The 27,959-nt window shown below is 33.6% G+C and overlaps 1 protein-coding gene across 3 annotated transcripts in view; it reads right to left on the bottom strand.

The window, feature by feature from the left end:
• The window catches only part of Dgkepsilon (diacylglycerol kinase epsilon), a 107,115-nt gene that overhangs the window by 49,808 nt on the left and 29,348 nt on the right, over positions 1-27,959 (bottom strand). For 2 of the 3 annotated variants that reach the window (XM_067272324.1, XM_067272326.1), the window contains exons 2-5: positions 13,141-13,226; positions 7,230-7,530; positions 5,724-6,076; positions 3,667-3,810 (exon numbers count right to left, since the gene is read on the bottom strand). In XM_067272324.1, the coding sequence (XP_067128425.1) occupies positions 3,667-3,810; positions 5,724-6,076; positions 7,230-7,530; positions 13,141-13,226 (884 nt within the window). The remainder of the gene's footprint in view (positions 1-3,666; positions 3,811-5,723; positions 6,077-7,229; positions 7,531-13,140; positions 13,227-27,959) is intronic. The other variant, XM_067272327.1, reaches the window with a different exon arrangement.

The raw sequence follows: 27,959 nt of genomic DNA, 5'->3' as shown, positions 1-27,959 counted from the left end.
AAGAAGTAAATCTTCATTCTCTGGCAAGACAGCAGGGACCATGACACCACTGGTAGGCTCACCTACTCTTTCATCCCCAAGGTTGACACTACTGCGATTCTTTGCCACTTTTACCCTAGTTACATCCTCACTCAGCTACTTACAGGACACGGCAACTTTAAGCAATACTTGCGTAGATTTAACCTTGGGGACAATCCACAATGTGACTGTGGTATTTAGGAGGACCAAACACCACTTCACTTAGTTTTTCGCTGCAATAGGTATAGTACAATCACATTAGGGATAGTTTAATAAGAGCTGCTATCCTTGAAGGGTACAACTGGCCTTGTAATCCACACCAACTCATTCACGCATGTACAATGTTCCATCATCTACTCACATTTATATCCCTTAGTGGAGCTCTTGAGAGCACTCACTTCAGGGGCATGAATGGCAATTAGCTTTTCTTGCTTTGTTTCAACTGTTAGCATTTAGCTGCCTTTTAACTTTGTATTTTAATTCTTTTTTCTGTCTTCTTTTTCAATCTAAATTCAGTTAGTTCTAGTTGTAAGTTAGATTAGGGACTCTTAGCTTGGTTTCGAATTAGGATATGATAGGTTAGGTTAGATTAGATTAGGGTTTGTTAGCTTTAGTCCTCTGGTTAGGTTCATCCTAGGTTATGGTAGGTTAGTTTAGTTAGTGAGTAAGTTAATGTTTAAAAATAAAATAAAATAAAAAAAAAAAAAAAAAATTGGGGTCTTGCCTGTTTGTCTGAATCGGTCCGTTTGTCTCATCTAGTTTGTCACTGTTTTCCTTTCGTGCTGTCTGTCTAGCTGTTAAGTAGTATTAAGATTCACAATCGCATTCAGTTTTATTAGTATTAAGTAGCTATAAGTCTTCCTACTAACAGCCACTTGGCACTAAGGGGCTGGTCCATAAATTACGTAAGGGCGATTTCGGTTATTCTAGACCCCCACCCACCCCTGTGTAAGAAACTGTAATATTTTCTTTGATCCCCTCCCCTTTCCTATCTTACATAATATTTAGGCATGATTTAAAAAAAAAGATTTTAACAAAAAAAATTTTTTTATGAAACCCTAAAAATCTTAGGTCCAAAATATATAATTATTAATTAGTTAATTAATATGTACTATTATTTATAAAGACTTTATGTGAACAAATTTAAAAATTTAATGAATTTGAATGAACAATTTATTTTAAGAACTTCATTTTTTAATTATTAACAATCTTTTCATTATTATCATCATTAATCAATGTCATAATATTCATTTTTATATTAATTTTAATTTTCACAAAAGGACGCAAAAAACTTTGACAGATCAACTAGCTACTACACATGTAAACAGAAACATCATACAAAACAAAACAAGAGAAAGAAACCACCACACTGCCTTTCTCCCATGATAAAAAATGTGTAGAGCATGAGTCTGCTAGCATTAATATTCTATCATATCACACGAGATGGCATTGGTACAACGAGAGTTCTTAATAGAAACTGCCAAATTCAAAACTCCACCACTCAACGAGATCAAAAAATAAAAATAAGAATATTACGTAAGACGAGATCTATTACCCCCTACCCCTGAGTAAGAAATCATAAGAAATCCTTGACTCCCACCCACCCCAAAATACCTTACGTAATTTATGGACGGCCCCTAACTTCTACATTTAGCTATTCATGGCGGCACTCAATTATTGGTGTTTGCTACACTTGGGTTTTCTTTTAGACCCTTTGGGGACTATGGCCTTGCAGCATAAAAACTGTGCGCCAACATCAAACATAGAGGATACTGTAACCATATGTATGCCATTCAGAGGGATCCTATCTTTCTCTACTGTCTATCTCCTCTCCCTTCTTCTTCCCCTCTTTTCTGCTGGCTAAACACTTAGTGTACAGTCTTTCTTGTACATGAGTTGTTCAGTTCATGCTTCTCTATCATGGCACCACTGCAAGCAAAATCAACAATGTTGGAGTGCTAATGGCAGAACATACAGCAATCACTATGTATACAAATCTGTCTCTGCTTGTCACTTGCCAATAGTAAAGAAAAAGACAGTTCTGTAGCAAGACTTCCATCTATCTCTGGATAGTGGACAAAGATGTTGTTTCAGCTATTCACACTTGTCTCACAATCAGACATTCATCTATCTTAAAGGTATGTTTGAAGATTCCAGAGCCTTCCCACATGTTCCCTAGTGTATCTACTGTATCACCTCCAATACCTCCTCACAATCATGTCAGAACAGTCCAGAAAGTGATCAATTTGGCAAAACAACTATCCTGTTTCCCTCAGACTGAAGATGCAGTCTTTTTCAAACTCTGTCAGTGTACATAATGTCTTTGTCTGTGTCATAAAGACTTGCCTGATGTTTGAAGACTTCCAAACAATGGATACTTAAAAATTCTGAATGTAGTGAGCCACTGAGAGCTTTTCTATAATATACTGGTGTAGCAATTTTAAGGCACTTTTGTAGCATTATCTGATATGCAATTAGATCACAACCGTAAACATTTACATATCTCTGAGTCATAACTGTTTTCATTTACAATTGTTTAGCTGTTAAATATGTAAATGGAATAAGTTATTCCAAGCACTTTCATTTCATTTCATTTCTTAATGCATTAATAAGTATGTTTAAGACATCAGCATACCAATCTGGAGAGCTAGAGATCAAATACCAGAAAGAGTAAAAACCCCAAGAATTTTTCAGGGATGTTCTGTCCCAGATATGTCAGGGTCTCCCTCTCTCACAACTTGCCCTATTGTGGGTCTGGCTGAACCCAAAATGGGCCTGGAAAAAAAAGGATCCCTTAGTATCTATAGGGCAGAAAGTTAAAAAAATATATTGTAATAGCTTTTGTGAATTAGATCTACACTGAAAAAAATGAAAACATCTAGATCTGTTTAAGAGTTAACATTATTTGTCAAATAATATGAAAATCAACTTTGACTGCAGTTTTATAACTTTTATGATCTCATCAGAACAAATAATTAATTCTAAATTCTGTGGCACACTTATGGGGTTGTGTGGGTGTTGGATACCAAGAGGCTTTAGAAATAAAAAAAAAATTTGTTTTAAACGACAAATCTAAAATTACATTTTATTAATGAATAATTCAATATCAATCATTTCATTTCTTATTATAATAAAAAAATGAATGCTCAGTTATCAATTGCTTACTTATACTAAATGATTGTAGATTGTTCTAGATGAAAGATCATAGTCTAGATATTGAGATTGTTCTCAAAGTTTCCTTCTAGATTTATCAAGAATATTATAGAACGTATGTCTGGTGGGTATATAAAGGATGCTCAATTGTTAGCAGTGAGTCAGGCTAATACTAGACAGCAATCTGAGTGATAAACACATCCTCTGAGATCATCTCCCAGAGCAAAATCTTAGTTATGACACTGACTGAATAAAAACTAAAAATGAAACTGAAAGCTAAATTCCATTATTTCTATTTTGATTCATCCAAAATAAATTTGATTGTCATTAGCAATTAATTGCACAATCTAATTGCTTTAATTGCTAAATTCTAAAACAATTTAAAATTTTGATAACTGTGATATATATTCAGCTTCATGTTTATAATAGAAATATCTTTAATTCTAAGATATTTGAAAATATAATATTAGAAAAATGTAAAAATGTAATGTATACCTCAATTTTTAATTTATCAATAATGTTTAAAACCCAAGATATAGTTCCATCTCCTCCAGCAATTAAAATACGACATGTATGATTTGATATTAAATGACACCACTCCAATCCATTTTCAGGTGACACATCATGTATATCAATTACCTGTAATGAATTGTTATATGAAATCATAAGTAAAACAGCCTTATTATTTTTTATTTATTGGTACACATAAAACAACTTATTCAAAATTCATTTTAAATTACAATTATAATTCAAATTATAATTTATATGAAATATAATAAAAATTATGTAACTTCAGTATTTCAAATTTTGTTTTGTCTTTATGTTTTTATAGCCTTAAATTTATTGTAACTAAATAATGTAAGTTGAAAGTGATAAACAAATAGTAAAACTGTAAATTCTCATATAACAAATATTAAAAAAAATTTTCACTCATAGTAAGTTATAAAGGAATATAAGTCATTTTAGATTCAATATTTGAAATTGATAGTATACAAACTTTTATTTTCTTTGAGTCAGTAGAATGTTTTAATAAAAATTATATGTAAAATTAATCTTTGTATTATAAAAATAATGATTTAATTCTAAATTAATAGTTGAATTTGGTTGAATATGCTTTTATTTTTGGTAAACAGCATTTGCTTACTTCTGTTCAGTAATATTTAGGAATTCAAATACAGTTGACTCACCTTAAACCCAGCAAAATGCAATTGTCACAACATTAATTTTTACACAATAAAGCAAACAAGTTTTACCAGAATTCATTAAACCAAACTGTAAATTACCTTCATAACCCCCCAAGAAATAATCCTATTTCCACTAATGATTTTATTATTCATGTCAAAAAGTTTAAAAAGCAAAATGGTACTGTAATAAAAGTTCTATTTTGAGTAGAACATTTTTTTCTCCTAGTAAGCAAAGACAAGTTTGACCTCCAATTGTAGAGTGATTCAAACATCTGGTTTTAGCAGACCATTCTACTGTACTCAGAAAATAGGAGTTACGGTTTAAGGACATCCACTGTTTTAAATAGATGCAATTCCATGCAAACACACACAAGTTTGCATATCAAGAATTGCATACATAATGCCAGTTGTGGCTATTTTGCACCATATTTAACTCCTTTTTTATCTTTTGCCACAAAAAATATTTTATACTTTTTCAAACAATTTTCAACAGAATAAAATTATGAATTACTTTTAAAGCTACACTAACTGCTGTACAAAATCAGGCTATATGTCGGTGATAATAATTATAAATTACTGATTAATTTGACCGCAGAGGGAGGCATTAGGCACCATCTCGTATTAAATTTAATAATTATAATTTAATTAAATAATTTTAGATTAAACTGGAAGAAAAGAATTGGCCCAGTGGGACTTGAACCCACAACTCCCACTTGCCATGCAGATGCATTGACAATTACACTAAGGAGTTGAGTGTTCAGGTCCCATTCCAGGCTTATTCTTTTTTTCCAGTTTAATCTAAAATTATTTAATTAAATTATAATTATTAAATTTAATAATTATAATTTAATTATATGAGATGGTGCCTAATGCCTCCCTCTATGATCAAATTAATCAGTAATTTATAATTATTATCACTAACATATAGCCTGATGTTATATGGCAGTTGGTGTAGCTTTATTGTAATGTATAGGGTTTCGTAAGATGTTTATATTTGAATTTCTTTTTCAGTTTTATTTTTTTAACCTCTCTGATATACTGCTCCACACTTTAATGATGAATACCATCTTCTCCATTATTTTTTATTTGAAAAATCATTTAGAATTTGTTTTTGTTAATAAATTTATTTTTATATAACTTTATTTAGTAAATTACTTCAAAATATTGTATTATATTTTAGAGATTTTGATCGTCTGTTAAGCCTTAATTATACAACCTTGACCTTGACCCTGAAAAAACATTAATATGAATTTTCAATAAAGTGAACTAACTACTGTTCTCTTAGCAATTCATATTAACACAAACTGACTGTATTAATACTTATTAGAATGATTTTACAATAACTAAACTAAAATGTTCAAAACTTACCTGAGCAGGATTAAGAACTGATCGGAAGGCATTTAAAATGTAACTTCCTTCATTATTTCCACTTTTACGATTAGCAATTACAATCAATGGATTCCATGGCTTAAATACAGGTGGTCGAACTTCTGAAACTACTAAATGACGTCTTCCTTTAATGCCTACTAATTTCAAACGCACACAAAATGGAGGAACAATAAATGATTTGAAACGACCTAAATCACATATTTCTGACATTTTTTGAAGACAATCAGAATGTACTGTTCTTTGACACCAACAACAACGAAAATCGGCTAAACAATCTTCTGTACCACAATTTGTTTCACAGACATCACAAATACTTCCAGATTTTAAGTTTCCTGATAAAATAAAAATGTCAAATACAAAAATATTTTTAATAACTATTTAATATTTTATTTGAAATTTATTTGATTTATATTAAATTTAATGATTTATAAAAGGCTTTTTATTTGAAATATGTAGTTTATAGTCAACTATTTGATGGATTTTATAATACATAGTTATAATAACGTATTTAATATATTTGTTTCAATTTATTTAGTAGATAATTTTGAAGGATGTGTTTTTGTTTCTTCCAGAAATGCATATTTAATTCCAATTAAATGTTTTTATTTTACAACCTAGTATTGCAGGTATTTAAAATAAGACATTCTTTCAAGTCCTGTTCATGTACAATACACTTATAAGGTTCAAACTGCCAATGCATGGATGTTTATGTTTAAATAAAAAATATAACTACAGTATATACTATTCTTGCACAGGAAAATTTTTTATGCAAAAATAATATGCAGTAAGAATAAAGTATAAATCAATAATTAAAACTGCTTTTTATAATTGGTTTTTTAAGAAATAAAAATAATTTCAGATATTTCTCCAATGCTTCTATCATAAACACAAGAAACTACTGCTCATTACTGTATGTTACTTTCAGAGAGTTCAATTTAAAAACACTAATAAAAAAGCATTTGTCATTCTGTTTGAGTAAAACATTTATAGAATGCTTTATTGAAATAGAATACACAATATAAATTAAGATAAATTCATATAAATATGAATAACTATAGTATCATTTTCAGAAGGTTTTTAAAAAATTCTCAAAGAAGACTAAAAATACTAAAACATTTACAGGAAGTTTTTGTCACACATGCATCTTATGATGCACTCTGATAAAGCATTTTATAAACATACAAGAAAAAAATTGTAATGATAATTTTAAAATAAAGAAAGTTTTCAGCTAATGGTAATTAAATTCAAATTTTTTTATAAATGTATTTCATTTAATGTCAATCTATTTCACAACAAATTTCTTAAATATTGAATTATTATAACCATGTATTGTTTTGTGTTTTATTCTTAGGCAATTCAATATTGTTGCTTTTAATTAGGGATATTATTACATATGGATAATTCCAACTTGCTTGATGACAATGCTTTTGTAATTAGATCATTTAAATAACATTTGATTTGATTTACCATATCCATTTCACTTACCTTTCACCCAATGGTGCTTCATAGAATTTCCAACTCCAGATAAAGATTTGCAATAAACACTTTTATCTGCTTTCTTAAAACATGACTGATCAGCATAAACTCCACATGAATCACAATACCATCCATCAACAATCAGACTTTTGCAAATGATGCAATATGCTGTCTGGGAAAATATATCAATTACACACCAACTATGCCCTTTGCTAATATCTCTTGCAGGAATTTCGTAGTGGCATTGTCTGCGAAAAATCTTCCACAGAAAAACTGTTGTTAACATTATAACACTGGCATAAAAACTCACCTACATATAATAAAAAAAATGTAATTATATTAATAATGAATTCTAGTAATGAATATCAAAAATATTAATTATAAATTTCAAATAAATTTATATTTCAACCCTTTACACCTGCCAGCTTGTTTATGTTTATTTTGTAATCTGTCCTAAGGCAATACAGGTCAGTCAGATGATATTATTTTAAAAATTCACCAAAAATCAAATTATCATTATATTCATATGAAAAAAATCACATACATTTATTAATGTCTTTAGTTTTAAATATGATATTTTTCAACACATTCTATTAGAAAAATTTATAAGGCAAAAAATAATATGTATCAGAACTGACATTTAAACTTGATAATTTGTAACTTTTTGTCAAAATTAACATTGTCTAGTTACCTAGTTTTTTACTGGCACTGAGCCAGAAAGATGTAGAATATTCTTTTGTACAACTCTATATAACACTTATGCATGTACGTTTATTTGTTGTGAAATTATCGAACATTATATCCAACATTTGTTTGAAATCAAAACTTTATTCTGCTATCAACTAATATACTTTATTCAATTCATATCGAACAACAATATAAATTTGTAATAAACATATGATTACCAGTAGTAATACATGTAACATTTGCTGATATATTAGATTAAAATAAAAAATAAAAACTACATAGAATGTCAGAACTGAAGATCACAACTTGAATATTTATAAGACATTGACTTATTATGGCATGAATGAATTTATTATAGTAATATTATTGAATGAATATGCTAAAAATTATCAGGAAAAAATAAATTAAGGAAAAAAAGCATTCATTAAAATTTTTTAAGTCAACAAAACACCACTGGACAAAAATATATGAAACAGATGATAGACAACACGCTGCCATCAAGTGCTGACATCTGTTGTTGATAAATTTTATAAAAATCGATTTTTCTAGGGTGCCTACGAATTGGTACCCTTGAAGTTTTGCTTAACAATTGGGGGGTACCAACTAGTGATTGCATTACCGGTAACCGGTAATGCAATCAAAAAAATTAATTACCGGTAAATTTACAGAGGTATAATTTTCCTATTTTATCGGTATATCGGTAAACCAGTTACCGATAAAATAGGAAAATTATACCCCGGTAAATTTACCGGTAATTAATTTTTTTACCGGTATTTCGGTAAAAAAACCATCTTAATTAACCCGATATTTATTTTCTAAAATTCCCACGGGTATTTCCCGTGAGAAGATTTCTTTTTTCTCTCACCCCATACCATAGCAAGAAAACTAGGGTCTCTCAAACGAGATCCTGGTTGTTTTTTTAACCAGGGAATTATCCTGGAAAATTTTTCTTATCCCGGGAAATCCCGCAAATTTTTTAAAAATTCAATTTTTTTTATTTTGTGTTAAGGTTGAGGAAACTTTGCCAATAAAAAACATAATTAACCCATAAACTGTCAGAATACATTTGTATTTATTAATTTTAAACTTAGTTTTTAAAATTTTTGCTCGTTATGGCATGTCACAAATGGTCAATAATTAATATGTAGCTTATTTGTGGCAGGACTCTCAAAATTCTTTACTTGTCAGAACCTGTAATATCTGGAATAATTGTGCTTATGCTCTATTAATATTCAACCATGCCCAGTAGCTTCAAAAACTGCATAACATCAGGTTGTGCAAATTAGGCAAGGATTTAAATGAGTACGAAGTGTGCAAGTGTGAAATTTTTCTTCATAAACCTGATTATTAAAGACAAACGAACTGCTGAATTATTGAGCTATAAGCTTAATGTTTCTATTAAAGCAGTCGAGGTAGATAAATCAAGAATAGTAGAGAGCAAAAGAAATACAATAGAGCATCGATTATCCGACCCCCAATTAACCGACTTATCGGTTAACCGACCGCGTTCTAGTCGGCAAATTCAAACGTCCGCTAGTGATGTGGCGCTACAATATTTGGTTATGTCTTGGCTACTTTAATATTATTTTTGTTAAATTTTTGCATGTTTTAGCTGGCAGCACTGGCCCGACCATGAAAGGGAGGCTAGTATTTAAACCAGGCCTAATACACTATACTAATAATGTATTTTTTCATACTTTTCGGTTATCCGACCAACCCCAGTCCCCAATTGAGTCAGATAATCGATGCTCTACTGTACTACAATCTCAAAAACAAACTAGAAATCTTCCAGGCTACAGGTGAAAATCACATAACATCTGTCTTCTCTTGAATGCATTAAAAACAATTCCACTCACGTCAATTGAATCGGAAAGGGCATTCTCAGTAGCAAGACTTTTCATTACTAAAATAAGAATTACATTGAGTGATCAGAATATTGACGATCCTTGCTTTGTAAAATCTTACAAAGTATTATTGTAAATTTTTATATTATGTTTTATTTAAAAAACGAAAATTGCCTTCTAAGTTAGAAGTTTGATCTAAGTCCATTTTTTTCCAATTTTCAACTTAATTCAAAGCATTGTTTTTTTTTGTATGCAGTTTCCAGCAAACTTTAATGATTTTTTTTTCTATTTGTGAAAATTTCAATGTAATTCAAAAGTAATTTTTAATATATATCTTACACAGCATTATTAATATGACTTTGGAGGTTACAGAACGTATTAAATTACTTTAAAAAATGAAAAATAATTATATCATTTGATTTTAAGATATTTTGTATAACTTAAAAATAATTAATTCTATCCCGGGATTTCCTGGGATCCCGGAAAATAGTTCACTTTTATCCCGGAATCCGGGGACAAGAAAAACACCAGGAAATAAGAAACCCTAGTTCAGACTCAGATTCTGGTGAGAGATTTATTACTTACCACACCGTCAACTTCTCACGTCGACACGAGAAAAAAATCTCCAATAAAATTTAACAATGAAATAGAAATTGGATTTATTCATTAAACATCAAACAAGCGTAGACACTGATAACAGTAATATTAGTAAATTTAAAAGTTTGAGAAATACAGTTAAGAAAGAAATGAATTATTTCGTAGAGCAAAAAATACAAGGAACGTATCTTAAAAAGGTTTTCAATGCTCTAATGACAGTATGTCCAACTAGTATTGGTTCCGAGAGAGTTTTTTCTAATGCAGCTGCCATTTGTACAAAAATTAGATCTAGATTAGATGACGAGACCCTAAATGTATTATGTTTTTTAAGAGCCTACTTTCAAAATAAAGAAAAACATGATTAATAATTAGCATTATTTCAATGTCTGTTATGTCATAATAATTACTATTATAAGAATATTGTTTGTCTAAACTGATAGAAAACTTGAAAATAAATGGTTGTTCAATAATTCTATCAGTAATTCAGTTTCGTTTTAAATTATTTCTTAATACGATTTTACCAGTAGATTACCAATAAACCGGTAATTCCGAATAAAATTACCGAATTACCGGTAAAGTAATATCCAGTAAATTTGCAATCACTAGTACCAACCAATCGGTAGCCTCATTAAGAAAGAGTTATTAAATGAATTTAAAAACCATATGTAATGATCCCTGGTGTTCATGAATAATTGGGATCAAGAACCCTTCATAAACATTGAATTCTTGAACTTTGAGTTCTATTTTCAATGTTAAATTTGTAATTAGTTCCAAGACTTTATGTCAATGATGGCCAAATGATGGCTCACAAGCCACTTGTGGCTCCCATATACTTATACAATTTTTTTATAAACTTGATGCATACTATTTACTAGTGATGCCACAAATAGTGATTTTGCCGAATACCGAATATTTGACTACGCTCTCAGCTGAAGCACCAAATGTTTGGCAAAATATGTGTACATTTCGCCGGTGACAGGTTACGACCTGTCTCATTGTGGTGGGTGCGGTAGCAATGCCGTGGGCGCATTTGTTTTATTTGCTAGTAGATCATGTCATGACGCGCATTATGTCCATTGTTACATCATATTGTGTTACTAATAGTCCTATTAGTAACACAATTTGAGCTTGAAACACAGTTTAACTTTGATGAGAATGACAAATATCTGGTTGCCACTTTTCTTGACTCACGTTTCAAAACCAGTTTCTTGGGATTAGTTCAAATGCAAAGAGCAAAACAAAAAGTTCTTTTAGAAGATCTGAAAATTAATTGTGATGAGTCTACTAATACCGATGATGATTCTTCTCCACTTCGTAAGAAAAGAAATATTAATGAAAATGATAAAACCATTGAAATACATGACAGTTTCTGGAACTGTTTTGAGGAAATTGCTACAGAAAATATGCAAAATGATAAGGATGTGGAGAAGAAAAGTGTTATTGCAAATGAGATTGATTTTTATATGAAACTGTTCACCTAGGTCGGACAACAGACCTTTACAAGTGGTGGTCAGCAAATGCAAAACAGTATCCAAGCCTGACAGAAATTGCTAAGATCTATCTATCGTCTCCCGGCAGTAGTGTATATAGTAAAAGGTTATTTTCAGAAGCAGGTATAGTTTATGAGGAAAAGCGCAATCGTTTGCTATCAACAAATGCTGAAAAAATTGTTTTCATTCATCACAACTTACCACTGATAGATTTTAAGTATTAAATGTAATAATTTGTGATTAAAATAAATACATTTTTAAGTAATATGTGCATTTTTTTCCCATGATTTAGTATTCGGTATTCGGCTGAATAGTACGCAACATTCAGCCAAATACTGAATATTAAAAAAGTAGCCAAATATTTGTGGCATCACTACTATTTACACATATATAATATTTCTGTAAGTTTTTTGACTTTTACAATCTCTGTGTATATGACTAAAAGAGCATTTTTAATCATATTTATCATGGGTTTGGCCAAGCCCTCAATGGGACAGCCTAGTGGCAAGGGATGGTACCCAACATATCCAGGACAAACCAATCCCAAAAATTCCTGCGATGTTGCTCACCCAGATTCAATTCTAGGTCCCTTACAGCAATACACTTCAACTGCCTCAGCCATCTGGCTGTTGAATGGTTTTGTTGAATGGCTATAACAGAACAATTAAAGTGATATATTTCAAGAGACAATAATCATATTTCAAAGACATATTGAAAGCAGATGGAAAATATCAATAGGATTTTTAAATATTTTCAAAATATTTATGCAGCATTAGGTTTTATATCAGAAATGATAAAATAAATTACCATAATTTAGGTAAAGGAATGCTGATTAAATGGTAGCAACATTGCTTTGCCAGTTTTAACCAGTTGCACATCATTATTTAAATTGTGTTTTTAATAATTAAATTGTTTTATTAATTTGCTATTTCTAAAATTAAATAACTGAACATGAAGTTAAATGTGTTATGTTTTCAGTGGCAGATTAGTCTAAAGGCAGTGACATCAAACATTCATTTGCTAAAAGAAACTTTTCTAGTCATTTGAAAAAAAATTGTGGACTTTCATTATATTTTATAGAAAAATTTGTAACGCGTTTGTAGGAAAGTTATAAATAAAAAGGAAGAGAAAAATTAAGAGAAAAGAAGAAAAAAATTCAATGGCACTGTGAAATGTGTCAACTGTTCTATCTCTGTAAGGCATTTACCTTACAGAGATAGAACAGTATGACAGTGCTACAATCAAAATTTTTCTTTTATTAATAAGATTACAAAGAATAAAAAATATACAAAAAAAGCAAACCTGAAAAATTATACTTGATTCTCCTGGGGTTGGTAAGAACCACATGATTGAAAATGGTAATTTATGAAATGATTTTCCTAATTTACCTAAACATAAAATGCAAATATTTAATTTTAAAAATTTATTTTTTATTTATTATAAAAAAAATATATACAATGATGCCTAGTATAATGTACGCCTCGAATAATGGACGCTGCGAACAACGGACTTTCTGTTTGTCCGTTACGTGACTCGAGCAACGAACTGGCTGTGAACAACGAACTTTCCGGCATAATTGGTGACTGCTCCATGGGTACGTTCTTTAATAGCGGTTGCTCTGTGTCTCCGCTACTACGGGAGTGCGCTGCTGTTTGTAGGCATTTACAAGGTCTGTATAAGAAGATTGGGACACACTCCCGTGATTCTATGTGGCAGCGGCCATGTTGGGACATATCGATAGAGATCACCATATGTGGTCCCTGCATGAGTCAACTATTATTATGTACATACGTACTCAGAATGTTGAACAATGGGTTATTCTGTGGCACCTAATTGTAAAAGTAAGTCTACTGACCTTCGATTGTTTAGATTTCCTGCAGATAAGCAGAGGAAAGTGAAATGGGTGCAGAACTGCAGACAGGATAAGTGGCAGCCAACTGAACATTCTAAACTATGTGAGAGTAGTGTATATTATGTATTTTTCTATAGATACTGTCTTTGAGATGTACACTCAAACCTGTTTTTGTGCGGTGGATGGGGACCGCATAAAAGAAAACGCATTAAAAAAAAAAAATTGCACAAAACTTCACGAGTAGCTATAAAAAATAGTTTTCGCAACACAATTAAAAAGTATTCTTTTTTTTTATGCGGTGGATGGGACCGCATAAAAAAAGTCTCACGTAGAAAATAACTCAAAATCTTACGAAATAACTAGGAATTGCTTTTTTAACTCCTTGGGCCTTTTTCTGCAATCCCTAATGGGAAAAAAAATCCTCTAAGAATTTTATTTTTTATATTAATTAATTATTTCCACTTAAATACAGATCTAACATTAAAAAGTTAAAAATAATCGTTAAAAAATGATTTTATTTGATAAATATAGCTGCAGAAAGTGTTATTTCATTTAACAAGGCATGAAATTTCACACCCACAGTCTAAAGCTGGAGGGGAGCTAACTTACCTCATCTGTTCAAATATAACATAATATTTTGATTTTTATGCTATTAAAATGAAGGGGGGACCAAAAAAAACGTAAGAAAAAAATTTTACTGAATAAAAAATGAAAAAACCTGCTGATGTCATAGAAAACATCCAATAAAGTTTTAAAAAATTTTACAGGAGTCAATTATGTTCCAATTTGATTGAAATTTTCATATACCACACAAAACAAATCGCACAAATAATAATCGCACAAAACAGGTTTGAGTGTATACGTGAGCTCACATTAAATTATTTGTTGTTCAGCTTCATTTCGAAGAATCTCAGTTAGAACTGTTAATCTCAACTTTTCTGTCAGTGAGATTACATATTTTTGCCAAAGATATGAACAGTACTTTGAATGTAAAAAAACTGTATGGAAGCAAAAACTCATTTATGCGTCCTTCTACCGACTTCCGAAAATGGTATTTTATTATATTTGTATCTTGTGTGTTTACAGAGAAAGAAGTTATGTTTTGGATAAGCTCTGTTAAAAATATCATCAAATTGTGTTTAATATTATCCTTTTTGATTAAATTTTATATAATTAGGAAAATATGACGTTTAAGCCTTTGTAAAGCCAAAAATGTTCATTAATTAAACGTTAGTCCAGTATTTATTTTTTAATGCATTAATATCGTATTGGTAAATGCTTTAAAATAAAATTTTGGATAACTTATGTTATTGCATTACTTTACCAAGTGCTTATATACATAATTGCATCAGTTTTAGCACCTATTTAATTAGTTTCATTCACGACAGCGAGTGATGTGGATGATTGTTTCTTTTAAACTATTTGATTGAAAAGTTACATAAAATTGGGGATGCATAATCATCCGAAATTATTATTATAATTTTGACTGGAAATCACTGGATTTATGCAATTTTAGTTTAATTAATGCCATATAAAACTGACTGCTCGTACAAGTTTGCTTAAAACATGCGACTCAGAATACCCCAAAATGACGGCTCGAGAAGTAGGTCACGCATGTCCTGACCTCCTTATACAGACCTTGGGCATTTAGGAATGATGGTGAAAGAAAGAAAGATGGCGGTGCCCGCACTATTGATAGTATCGTAATGGAGGAATCTATAATTTCTAAATATGAGCTTTAAAAGGCAAAAGAAGAGTCCCAATTTTAAAATATAACCATAAAATGGATTATTTGTTGAAAGAGAATTCAAAATAGCCTCGAAAAAAAAATTCGTAAAGACACTTACATCACCGCATGCGCTAACTTGTGCTTTCACAATTTCTAAATTCTCATTCATAAAACCACATAATGGACCCGGAAACGAAACTATCTGAGCCATGGAGAACGCCATGTTGCTTTCCACCGTAAACTACTGCTACAAGCAGCTGTTTTTGCCGTTCGACGGCGTGCATTCCCACCAAAATTTAGGAACGCGTTCCGCAGGAATTTTTTAATGGATGTCGCTCTCGCAGAGTTACACGGAGGAATAAAAGAACGCACCCCATGTTCATTTTTTTTATGATACAGTACGGTTATTTTATGCTGTGGAACGAATTAGCTGTTTTAACATGTATTTCTATGGGAAAATGCGTTTCGTATAACGGACATGCACCTAGAACAGATTAAGTACATTATAAGAGGCATCACTGTATTTAAAAAAACTATATTATAAAAATTATATTACATAATTACAAAAAATGTAAATTACAAGTTATAAAATATGTAATATTTTAATGAGATAAAACAAAAAGAAATACCACTTATTAATAATTAAAGATAAATCTAAGAAACTGTAAGCATTATGGATAAATGTGTTTAATTGACAAATACTTTTCAACAGCATATAACCATCATCTTCAGGTAGTACAGCAGATAGAACCTTAGAACTGTAGAGACAGAACACATTTTCAAATTGCTCTTTGCACATAGGCATGGAACATAAACATTATTTAAATTGTTTTAAATTGGTACAAATATAAAAAAAAATACAAAATTATACATTATTACAAAATAAATATGATATACAATGGCTATGGCAAATGAAATTAACAGAATTAATATACACAGAAATAATTGATAGCAAAACAAGCAAAACAAACATTGGAACACTATTGACACTGCTATGTTTTTGTCACATAATTGTGCGAACTATGATATTAAAAGTTTAAACAGCGCAACCCACAGCTCAGGTTTATTGAGTGTGAGAGAGTTGCACAGTAACATTGATGTAATGTACACATACACGTAGTTAAAGATAAGGCCAAACTCGAAGGTATGGCCTTTTAGGAAGAAGGGGAGGGAATGAGGTAGTTAGAAAAAGGAGAAGGTATAGGATGGGAGGATGGAGGAAGAGGAAAATGGAAGAGAGGGAGAGGGATAAGAGAAGAGAGGGATCCATGGGCTTCTGCCAGGAACCACTTATTGATTTAACAAATGATACAATTAATTCCACGTGTAGTTGGGTGTACATATATACAATAGGGAGGCAACAGAAGTTAACAATATGGAAGAGTGATACTGGGAGAGATGCCAATAAAGTGACCGGTACAAAATAGATGGAGGTATCTAGAAGAGTAATAATGTACAATAGGTGTGGCAGAATTGTGCAATTTAGAAATGCTACACACACGATTAATAAAACAGCATTGGGTAGCTGAACCAGAGGATTTCAGCATAGACGAGAAATCAGTTGGGGCAAAGTTTGGGCCTTTGTAAGGCAGACCACCCATTGGTACAGGTGAGAAGAACCTAGGTGGGGGTTGTAGGCAGAAAATTTGATGTAATGTACAAAGATTCACTTGTTTCCATAGTGTTTCACCAGAAAAACTTGCAACCAAAGAGAGTCAAAATTATACTCCATCACTTTTTTGGTTAGCTCTTGTTGTACACCTCCTAATATATATAAACAACACTTTAACAATCCAGTAATTTAATGTGATAATAACATTTTCGACTATCTTAAATAACCATCTTCAGTTAAACGAACTCAAACAGAAAAAATGCAGAAAATAGAATACAAGCAATACAAAAATTCAAAAGTTCAAATTAAATTCCAATACCATGTATTAGAAAGCATAGAAATGCGCATGTGCCATAAATAGTAATAATATTAATAATAATAATAAATATCCTGTATCGCAAACAAAATATACGAACATGTTGAAGAACACAACATTCTTACGGAACAACAAACAGGTTGCCGTAGAAACCACAGGGGATGCAAAGAACAGTTACTCATAGATTCAGTCATTCTACGGCAAGCACACAAACAACACAGAAACGTACACGTGGCATATATAGACTACAGAAAAGCATTCGGCAGTGTTCCACACAGTTGGCTGCTACATATCCTACACATGTACAAAATACATCCATCACTCATTGCATGCTTTCAAAACACTATGCAACTCTGGAGAACAACACTACATCTCAGGGCCCATAACACTTCCATACAAACAAACCAAATTTTTATTAGGCGAGGAATTTTTCAAGGAGATTCCTTGAGTCCTCTCTGGTTCTGCTTAGCCCTGAACCCATTATCCAACATGTTAAACAACACACAATATGGTTACAATATCAGACACGAAAAAACAACACAGTATACACTGTCACATCTCATGTACATGGATGACATAAAACTTTATGCATCCACACAAAAACAACTTCATCAACTCCTACAAATCACACATTCATACACCAAGGACATACAAATGGAATTTGGCCTAGATAAATGCAAAACACTTCACATAGAAAAAGGAATCCTGAAGAAAGATTTTGCACTTGGAAATGGAGACGTTATTGAATCCATGGAAGAGGGCGAGTTCTACAAGTATTTAAGATTCCAACAGGCCAAACTAACAGAACATACACAAATAAAGCAAAGATTAATTAAAGAATACCAAAGTAGGTTAAATGCTATTCTCAGAACACAGTTAAATGCAAAACACACAGTCAAAGCAATAAACACATATGTCATTTCAGTACTCACATATTCTTTTGGAGTTATACATTGGACTCACACAGATCTCGAGCAACTCCAAAGGAAAACAACAACACTTACTGAGCATAAACAACATCATCCTAAATCCGCCACAGAAAGATTAACCCTTCCACGTAAAGATGGCGGACGTGGCCTGATTGACATAGTTAACCTTCACTACAAACAAATACAGTCACTGCGAGAGTTTTTCTACATTAAACAAGAAACGTCACAATTACATAAAGCAGTAACTCTAGCAGACTCAAATAACACACCATTAAACTTACACTCACATCATATGGACACAACACAACATATAAAAAGCATAGACACCATTAAGCAATCGTGGGCTCGAAAGGCACTCCATGGCAGGCATCCTTACGATCTGGCCCAGGATTTTGTTGACAAAACTGCGTCAAACAGCTGGTTAGCTCGGGGATTCCTCTTTGGGGAGACGGAAGGATTCATGATTGCCATACAGGATCAGGTCATAAATACTAAAAACTACAGAAAACACATACTCAAAGATGCAACACTCACAAATGACACATGCAGAAAATGTCACATCATGCCAGAAACTATACAACACATCACCTCTGATTGCAAGCTATTGGCACAGACAGATTATTTACACAGACATACCACGAACCATACTACAAATACATTCCACAGACAGTATTGGAAAACAACACGCACAAAATGTACTACGACAGAGCCATAATCACAGATAAAACAATTTACCACAACAGACCAGACATCACACTCATTGACAAACACAATAAAATCACATACATTATAGACATATCCATTCCAAACACTCACAATATACAAAACGCATGCGCTGAAAAAATTAGCAAGTACACAGAACTCGCCCAGGAAATAAGGCATCTGTGGAGGATGGATAGGGTGCTTATTGTACCTGTTGTTCTCTCCTCTACTGGTGTCATACCACACACACTACACAAAAGCCTGGGCACATTACAATTGAATAGAAACACATACATCACACTACAGAAGGCCACTATATTGAATACATGTCATATTGTGAGAAAATTCCTATATACAGACACACACACTGATACACTTCTTTAATTGCTGTTTTGGTTACTATGTCTTGACTTTAGTCCGGCATAGTACACAGCCACCGGTGTTAACCAAGTATATCTCCCTTAACCCAACATAATAATAATAATAAAAATATTGCTGCAATACAAGCATATTACAAGATAACCATTATTCTTTATAGTAAAATGACTTCCATGCAGTGGATAAGCCATCTGCATCTCTGTGGTTAATACAACCTGTGCTAATGTAGGACTTGTAGATTTCTAGCTTTTCCAGATGCTTCAGCGCCTGTTTGTTGTTCGTGGACCTAACGATAGAGGCTTTGTCCCAATGCACATTGACATCCTGATGCTTAGCGAAAGCCACTAGCACAGTACTATCCAAGCACTTATTGGTGGAGTATTTATGCTCCTTAATTCTCTGCCTTAAATGCTGCGTGATAGCACCGACGTACACAAGATCTGAATTAAAGCGATGATCCCTTAAAGGTATAGAATATACCCATTTTAGAATTCTGGTTTTCTTTTTTCTTGTCGTTTCTTAAGATTCTATATACTGTAGGATAACGCCGATATAACAATGTTAAATTATTATTTCTGGTGACATTCTTAACCAACATATGTAAGAAAGGTAAATAATTGAGAACCACCTTTCTTTCTTGATCCATAGGAGGATGTCGATTTTTTGGCCTCTGAAATTTAGTAATAAGCCCATCAATTTCTTTACTCCGGTAGCCCTGTTGTAATGCTGTAGTACGAATGTAAAGTAATTCTTTATAGGTATCAACCACACTGGTACAATGCGTGTAAGCACACTTGATCCATGAATGAAATGCTGCATATTTAAAATTCCTAGGATCGAAAGAATTTTTTGAAATAATAATGGGCTAATAACTGGGCTAATAACTTTTCTATAAATGTCCATCCATATTTGACCCTCTTTGCATGTGATGGAGAGATCAAGAAAATTTACATTAGAGGCACTTTCTTGGTCCAGTGATAACGTCAAACCATATGGGTTTTTGTTAATTTTGTTAAGGAAATCTCGAGCGCTGCTATCATTTTCCAGAAGATGAAAACATCATCCACGTACCTTGCATATAAAACGATTTGGATAGTACTGTGCTAGCAGCTTTCACTAAGCATCAGGATGTCAACGTGCATTGGGACAAAGCCTCTATCATTAGGTCCACAAACAACAAACAGGTGCTGAAGCATCTGGAAAAGCTAGAAATCTACAAGTCCCACAGTAGCACAGGTTGTATTAACCACAGAGATGCAGATGGCTTATCCACTGCATGGAAGTCATTTTAGTATAACGAATAATGGTTATCTTGTAATATGCTTGTATTGCAGCAATATTTTTATTATTATGTTGGGTTAAGTGAGATAAACTCGGTTAACACCGGTGGCTGTGTACTATGCCGGACCAAAGTCAAGGCATAGTAACCAAAACAGAAGTTAAAGAAGTGTATCAGTGTGTGCGTCTGTATTTAGGAACTTTCTCACAATATGACATGTATTCAATATAGTGGCCTTCTGTAGTGTGATGTATGTGTTTCTATTCAATTGTAATGTGCCCAGGCTTTTGTGTAGTGTGTGTGGTATGACACCTGTAGAGGAGAGAACAACAGGTACAATAAGCACTCTATCCATCCTCCACAGATGCCTTATTTCCTGGGCGAGTTCTGTGTACTTGCTAATTTTTTCATTGCATGCGTTTTGTATATTGTGAGTGTTTGGAATGGATATGTCTATAATGTATGTGATTTTATTGTGTTTGTCAATGAGTGTGATGTCTGGTCTGTTGTGGTAAATTGTTTTATCTGTGATTATGGCTCTGTCGTAGTACAATTTGTGCGTGTTGTTTTCCAATACTGTCTGTGGAATGTATTTGTAGTATGGCTCGTGGATGTCCAATAATTTGTGTTTCTTTGCAAGCTCTTGGTGTATTATATTTGCTACTTGATTATGTCTGTGTAGATAATCTGTCTGTGCCAAGAGCTTGCAACCAGAAGTGATGTGTTGTATAGTTTCTGGCATGATGCGACATTTTCTGCATGTGTCATTTGTGAATGTTGCATCTTTGAGTATGTGTTTTCTGTAGTTTTTAGTATTTATGACCTGATCCTGTATGGCGATCATGAATCCTTCCGTCTCCCCAAAGAGGCATCCCCGAGCTAACCGGCTGTTTGACGCAGTTTTGTCAACAAAATCCTGGGCCAGGTCGTAAGGATGCCTGCCATGGAGTGCCTTTTGAGTCCACAATTGCTTAATGGTGTCTATGCTTTTTATGTGTTGTGTTGTGTCCATATGATGTGAGTGTAAGTTTAATGGTGTGTTATTTGAGTCTGCTAGAGTTACTGCTTTATGTAATTGTGATGTTTCTTGTTTTTTGTAGAAAAACTCTCGCAGTGACTGTATTTGTTTGTAGTGAAGGTTAACTATGTCAATCAGACCACGTCCGCCATCTTTACGTGGAAGGGTTAATCTTTCTGTGGCGGTTATTATTATGTTGGGTTAAGTTAGATATACTCGGTTAACACCGGTGGCTAAGTACTATGCCGGACCAAAGTCAAGGCATAGTAACCAAAACAGAAATTAAAGAAGTGTATCAGTGTGTGTGTCTGTATTCAGGAATTTTCTCACAATATGACATGTATTCAATATAGTGGCCTTCTGTAGAGTGATATATGTGTTTCTATTCAATTCTAATGTGCCCAGGCTTTTGTGTAGTGTGTGTGGTATGACACCTGTAGAGGAGAGAACAACAGGTACAATAAGCACCCTATCCATCCTCCACAGATGCCTTATTTCTTGGGCGAGTTCTGTGTACTTGCTAATTTTTTCAGTGCATGCGTTTTGTATATTGTGAGTGTTTGGAATGGATATGTCTATAACGTATGTGATTTTATTGTGTTTGTCAATGAGTGTGATGTCTGGTCTGTTGTGGTAAATTGTTTTATCTGTGATTATGGCTCTGTCGTAGTACATTTTGTGCGTGTTGTTTTCCAATACTGTCTGTGGAATGTATTTGTAGTATGGTTTGTGGATGTCTACTAATTTGTGTTTCTTTGCAAGCTCTTGGTGTATTATATTTGCTACTTGGTTATGTCTGTGTAAATAATCTGTCTGTGCCAAGAGCTTGCAACCAGAGGTGATGTGTTGTATAGTTTCTGGCATGATGTGACATTTTCTGCATGTGTCATTTGTGAGTGTTGCATCTTTGAGTATGTGTTTTCTGTAGTTTTTAGTATTTATGACCTGATCCTGTATGGCAATCATGAATCCTTCCGTCTCCCCAAAGAGGCATCCCCGAGCTAACCAGCTGTTTGACGCAGTTTTGTCAACAAAATCCTGGGCCAGATCGTAAGGATGCCTGCCATGGAGTGCCTTTCGAGCCCACGATTGCTTAATGGTGTCTATGCTTTTTATATGTTGTGTTGTGTCCATATGATGTGAGTGTAAGTTTAATGGTGTGTTATTCGAGTCTGCTAGAGTTACTGCTTTATGTAATTGTGATGTTTCTTGTTTTTTGTAGAAAAACTCTCGCAGTGACTGTATTTGTTTGTAGTGAAGGTTAACTATGTCAATCAGGCCACGTCCGCCATCTTTACGTGGAAGGGTTAATCTTTCTGTGGCGGATTTAGGATGATGTTGTTTATGCTTAGTAAGTGTTGTTCTTGTTTTCCTTTGGAGTTGCTCAAGATCAGTGTGAGTCCAATGTATAACTCCAAAAGAATATGTGAGTACTGGGATGACATATGTGTTTATTGCTTTAACTGTGTGTTTTGCATTTAATTGTGTTCTGAGAATAGCATTTAACCTACTTTGGTATTCTTTAATTAATCTTTGCTTTATTTCTGTATGTTCTGTTAGTTTGGCCTGTTGGAATCCTAAATACTTGTAGAACTCGCCCTCTTCCATGGATTCAATAATGTCTCCATTTCCAAGTGCAAAATCTTTTTTCTTCAGGATTCCTTTTTCTATGTGAAGTGTTTTGCATTTATCTAGGCCAAATTTCATTTGTATGTCCTTGGTGTATGAATGTGTGATTTGTAGGAGTTGATGAAGTTGTTTTTGTGTGGATGCATAAAGTTTTATGTCATCCATGTACATGAGATGTGACAGTGTAAACTGTGTTGTTTTTTCGTGTCTGATATTGTAACCATATTGCGTGTTGTTTAACATGTTGGATAATGGGTTCAGGGCTAAGCAGAACCAGAGAGGACTCAAGGAATCTCCTTGAAAAATTCCTCGCCTAATAAAAATTTGGTTTGTTTGTATGGAAGTGTTATGGGCCCTGAGATGTAGTGTTGTTCTCCAGTGCTGCATAGTGTTTTGAAAGAATGCAATGAGTGATGGATGTATTTTGTACATGTGTAGGATATGTAGCAGCCAACTGTGTGGAACACTGTCGAATGCTTTTCTGTAGTCTATATATGCCATGTGTATGTTTCTGTGTTGTTTGTGTGCTTGCCGTAGAATGACTGAATCTATGAGTAACTGTTCTTTGCATCCCCTGTGGTTTCTACGACAACCTTTTTGTTGTTCTGTTAGAATGTCGTGTTCTTCAACATGTTTGTATATTTTGTTTGCAATACAGGATGTCAATAATTTGTAGAGTGTTGGAAGACATGTAATTGGTCTGTATTGTGTGGGGTCTGTGGTATTGTTGTTTTTAGGTTTCATGTAGGTGATGCCCTGAGTAAAAAAATTTGGCATGTCTTGTGGATTGATGATGATGTGTGTTAGATGTTTAGCTAGTTCCTGGTGCAGTGATGTAAACTTTTTGTACCAGAAATTGTGAATGTTGTCTACACCAGGTGTCTTCCAGTTGTGTGTTCTGTTAACAGTGTATTGGAAATCATGTATGTTTATTTCAACACAGGGCATAGTTGGTATGTTGTGCAAGTTTCTGTTCTCCTCCTCGATCCAGCCTGCATCAGCATTGTGCGTGACAGCACTGGACCAAAGAGAAGACCAATATGTTGTGAGTTCTTCTTCTGTTGGTGTGCCACTGTGCTGTGTATCAGTGTTTGCTTTGTTATTAATTTGTCTGTAAAAGAGTTTTTCATTGTTTGTAAATAATTTATTTTGTTGTTTTCGTAGTGTACATGTTTTGTATCGTTTGAGTCTACGTGCTTTGGCAGCAAGTTTTTGTTTTAGTGTATCAATGTATTCTGTAATGCGTGTGTTGTGATGTTCATGTTTTGTGTGTGTTTTTATTTTCTTGAAAATGTTTTTGAGCTGTTTCCTTAATTTGGGTGTTATGTTGTTTTTAGTGTATTGTGTTAGCCTGCCTAATTGCTGTCTAATGTCATTTATTTGTGTTTCTATTCTTCTCTGCCAGGCAGGCTTGTGATAGAATTGTGTTTTCTGTGTATTTGTCTGTGATTGTACTTTCAGTCCATGGTGTGTCACTACTGTGACTGCTCCAGCATAAACTAATGTATGAATGTCTGCGAGTGTAGAAATTGAATGAATGTAGTGTGGTAGTAAGTGAGTGTTTACATAATTTAGTGTTTTTCCTACTTCCTTTGACGTGTTGATTTTTGGTATTCGTGGTCGTTGTGTGGGATCTGTACCTGTATATTTAGTGAGTGTTTCCTGAAATATAAGTGAGAGCGTATTAACTAAATTCATGTCTATGTTATCAGTAATGGATGAAGAAGTGTCTGTAGTATCATTAGTGGTAATTGTTGTATGTGTGTTATTATCAATGCTTGTTGCTGGATTATCCTGACAGGTTACATGATCTTCATTAATGTTAGATGTTTCTGTCTGTTGATGTATTTGATCAGCAACCTGTTGTTTGATAAGTTCAAGTGTTGTTTGTGGAATAAGGTTGTTGTGTATAATTGTTCTTTTTTGATCAACAACCCTTTGTTCGGTGACAGTGAGATGAGGATACTGTTGTGTGAATCTATGGTGTAGTTGTTGTCTGTATGCTGTCATGTTTGTTTCGAGTTTTGTGATGGTGTAGTAAGTACGGATGATAAACTCGTTCATTTCTACTGTCCATTTCATCCGTTGGCGTGGTTTTCCAGCCTTTGTGGTCTGTGGATGCATTGCCACAGAAACACCAAGGCTGGGTTGGTTCCTCACATCTGTTGAGGGCATTGCAGTAGCCATGCTTGGGCCGGTGCTGCTTTCGCCACCGGTAACCAAGGGAGACTGTGACCTATTTTTCGAACGTGAGCCTCTGCCTAACCCACGAACGCGGACCTTGTTAACCCGGGCGACGTCCGAGCCGGTATCACACTTTGATCTAGTTATTACCATGATGAATATCTCCACAGAATGTGGGCGTGGTCACTCTTAGCTTCATTTCTCCCCATAGACCTTACTGGCATGGGTGTCCCTACCAGGAGCTTATGCTCCAGCCTGCATTGCCCTATGGATCAGTAAAATTACTGGGCTCTCCCACCACGACCAGGTAGTGACCATGGGAGAGTTATTATTATTATTATTATTATTATTATTATTATTATGTTGGGTTAAGTTAGATATACTCGGTTAACACCGGTGGCTAAGTACTATGCCAGACCAAAGTCAAGGCATAGTAACCAAAACAGAAATTAAAGAAGTGTATCAGTGTGTGTGTCTGTATTCAGGAACTTTCTCACAATATGACATGTATTCAATATAGTGGCCTTCTGTAGTGTGATGTATGTGTTTCTATTCAATTCTAATGTGCCCAGGCTTTTGTGTAGTGTGTGTGGTATGACACCTGTAGAGGAGAGAACAACAGGTACAATAAGCACCCTATCCATCCTCCACAGATGCCTTATTTCCTGGGCGAGTTCTGTGTACTTGCTAATTTTTTCAGTGCATGCGTTTTGTATATTGTGAGTGTTTGGAATGGATATGTCTATAATGTATGTGATTTTATTGTGTTTGTCAATGAGTGTGATGTCTGGTCTGTTGTGGTAAATTGTTTTATCTGTGATTATGGCTCTGTCGTAGTACATTTTGTGCGTGTTGTTTTCCAATACTGTCTGTGGAATGTATTTGTAGTATGGTTCGTGGATGTCTGCTAATTTGTGTTTCTTTGCAAGCTCTTGGTGTATTATATTTGCTACTTGGTTATGTCTGTGTAGATAATCTGTCTGCGCCAAGAGCTTGCAACCAGAGGTGATGTGTTGTATAGTTTCTGGCATGATGTGATATTTTCTGCATGTGTCATTTGTGAGTGTTGCATCTTTGAGTATGTGTTTTCTGTAGTTTTTAGTATTTATGACCTGATCCTGTATGGCAATCATGAATCCTTCTGTCTCCCCAAAGAGGAATCCCCGAGCTAACCAGCTGTTTGACGCAGTTTTGTCAACAAAATCCTGGGCCAGATCGTAAGGATGCCTGCCATGGAGTGCCTTTCGAGCCCACGATTGCTTAATGGTGTCTATGCTTTTTATATGTTGTGTTGTGTCCATATGATGTGAGTGTAAGTTTAATGGTGTGTTATTTGAGTCTGCTAGAGTTACTGCTTTATGTAATTGTGACGTTTCTTGTTTAATGTAGAAAAACTCTCGCAGTGACTGTATTTGTTTGTAGTGAAGGTTAACTATGTCAATCAGGCCACGTCCGCCATCTTTACGTGGAAGGGTTAATCTTTCTGTGGCGGATTTAGGATGATGTTGTTTATGCTTAGTAAGTGTTGTTCTTGTTTTCCTTTGGAGTTGCTCAAGATCAGTGTGAGTCCAATGTATAACTCCAAAAGAATATGTGAGTACTGGGATGACATATGTGTTTATTGCTTTAACTGTGTGTTTTGCATTTAATTGTGTTCTGAGAATAGCATTTAACCTACTTTGGTATTCTTTAATTAATCTTTGCTTTATTTCTGTATGTTCTGTTAGTTTGGCCTGTTGGAATCCTAAATACTTGTAGAACTCGCCCTCTTCCATGGATTCAATAATGTCTCCATTTCCAAGTGCAAAATCTTCTTTCTTCAGGATTCCTTTTTCTATGTGAACTGTTTTGCATTTATCTAGGCCAAATTCCATTTGTATGTCCTTGGTGTATGAATGTGTGATTTGTAGGAGTTGATGAAGTTGTTTTTGTGTGGATGCATAAAGTTTTATGTCATCCATGTACATGAGATGTGACAGTGTATACTGTGTTGTTTTTTCGTGTCTGATATTGTAACCATATTGCGTGTTGTTTAACATGTTGGATAATGGGTTCAGGGCTAAGCAGAACCAGAGAGGACTCAAGGAATCTCCTTGAAAAATTCCTCGCCTAATAAAAATTTGGTTTGTTTGTATGGAAGTGTTATGGGCCCTGAGATGTAGTGTTGTTCTCCAATGCTGCATAGTGTTTTGAAAGAATGCAATGAGTGATGGATGTATTTTGTACATGTGTAGGATATGTAGCAGCCAACTGTGTGGAACACTGTCGAATGCTTTTCTGTAGTCTATATATGCCATGTGTATGTTTCTGTGTTGTCTGTGTGCTTGCCGTAGAATGACTGAATCTATGAGTAACTGTTCTTTGCATCCCCTGTGGTTTCTACGACAACCTTTTTGTTGTTCTGTTAGAATGTCGTGTTCTTCAACATGTTTGTATATTTTGTTTGCAATACAGGATGTCAATAATTTGTAGAGTGTTGGAAGACATGTAATT

The sequence above is a fragment of the Centruroides vittatus genome, unplaced genomic scaffold, assembly GCF_030686945.1.
Source record: "Centruroides vittatus isolate TY-2023 unplaced genomic scaffold, ASM3068694v2 contig_436, whole genome shotgun sequence".
NCBI classification, from domain to species: domain Eukaryota; kingdom Metazoa; phylum Arthropoda; class Arachnida; order Scorpiones; family Buthidae; genus Centruroides; species Centruroides vittatus.
Note: the sequence above shows the minus strand (reverse complement) of the source record. Positions and strands in the feature narration are given on the sequence as shown.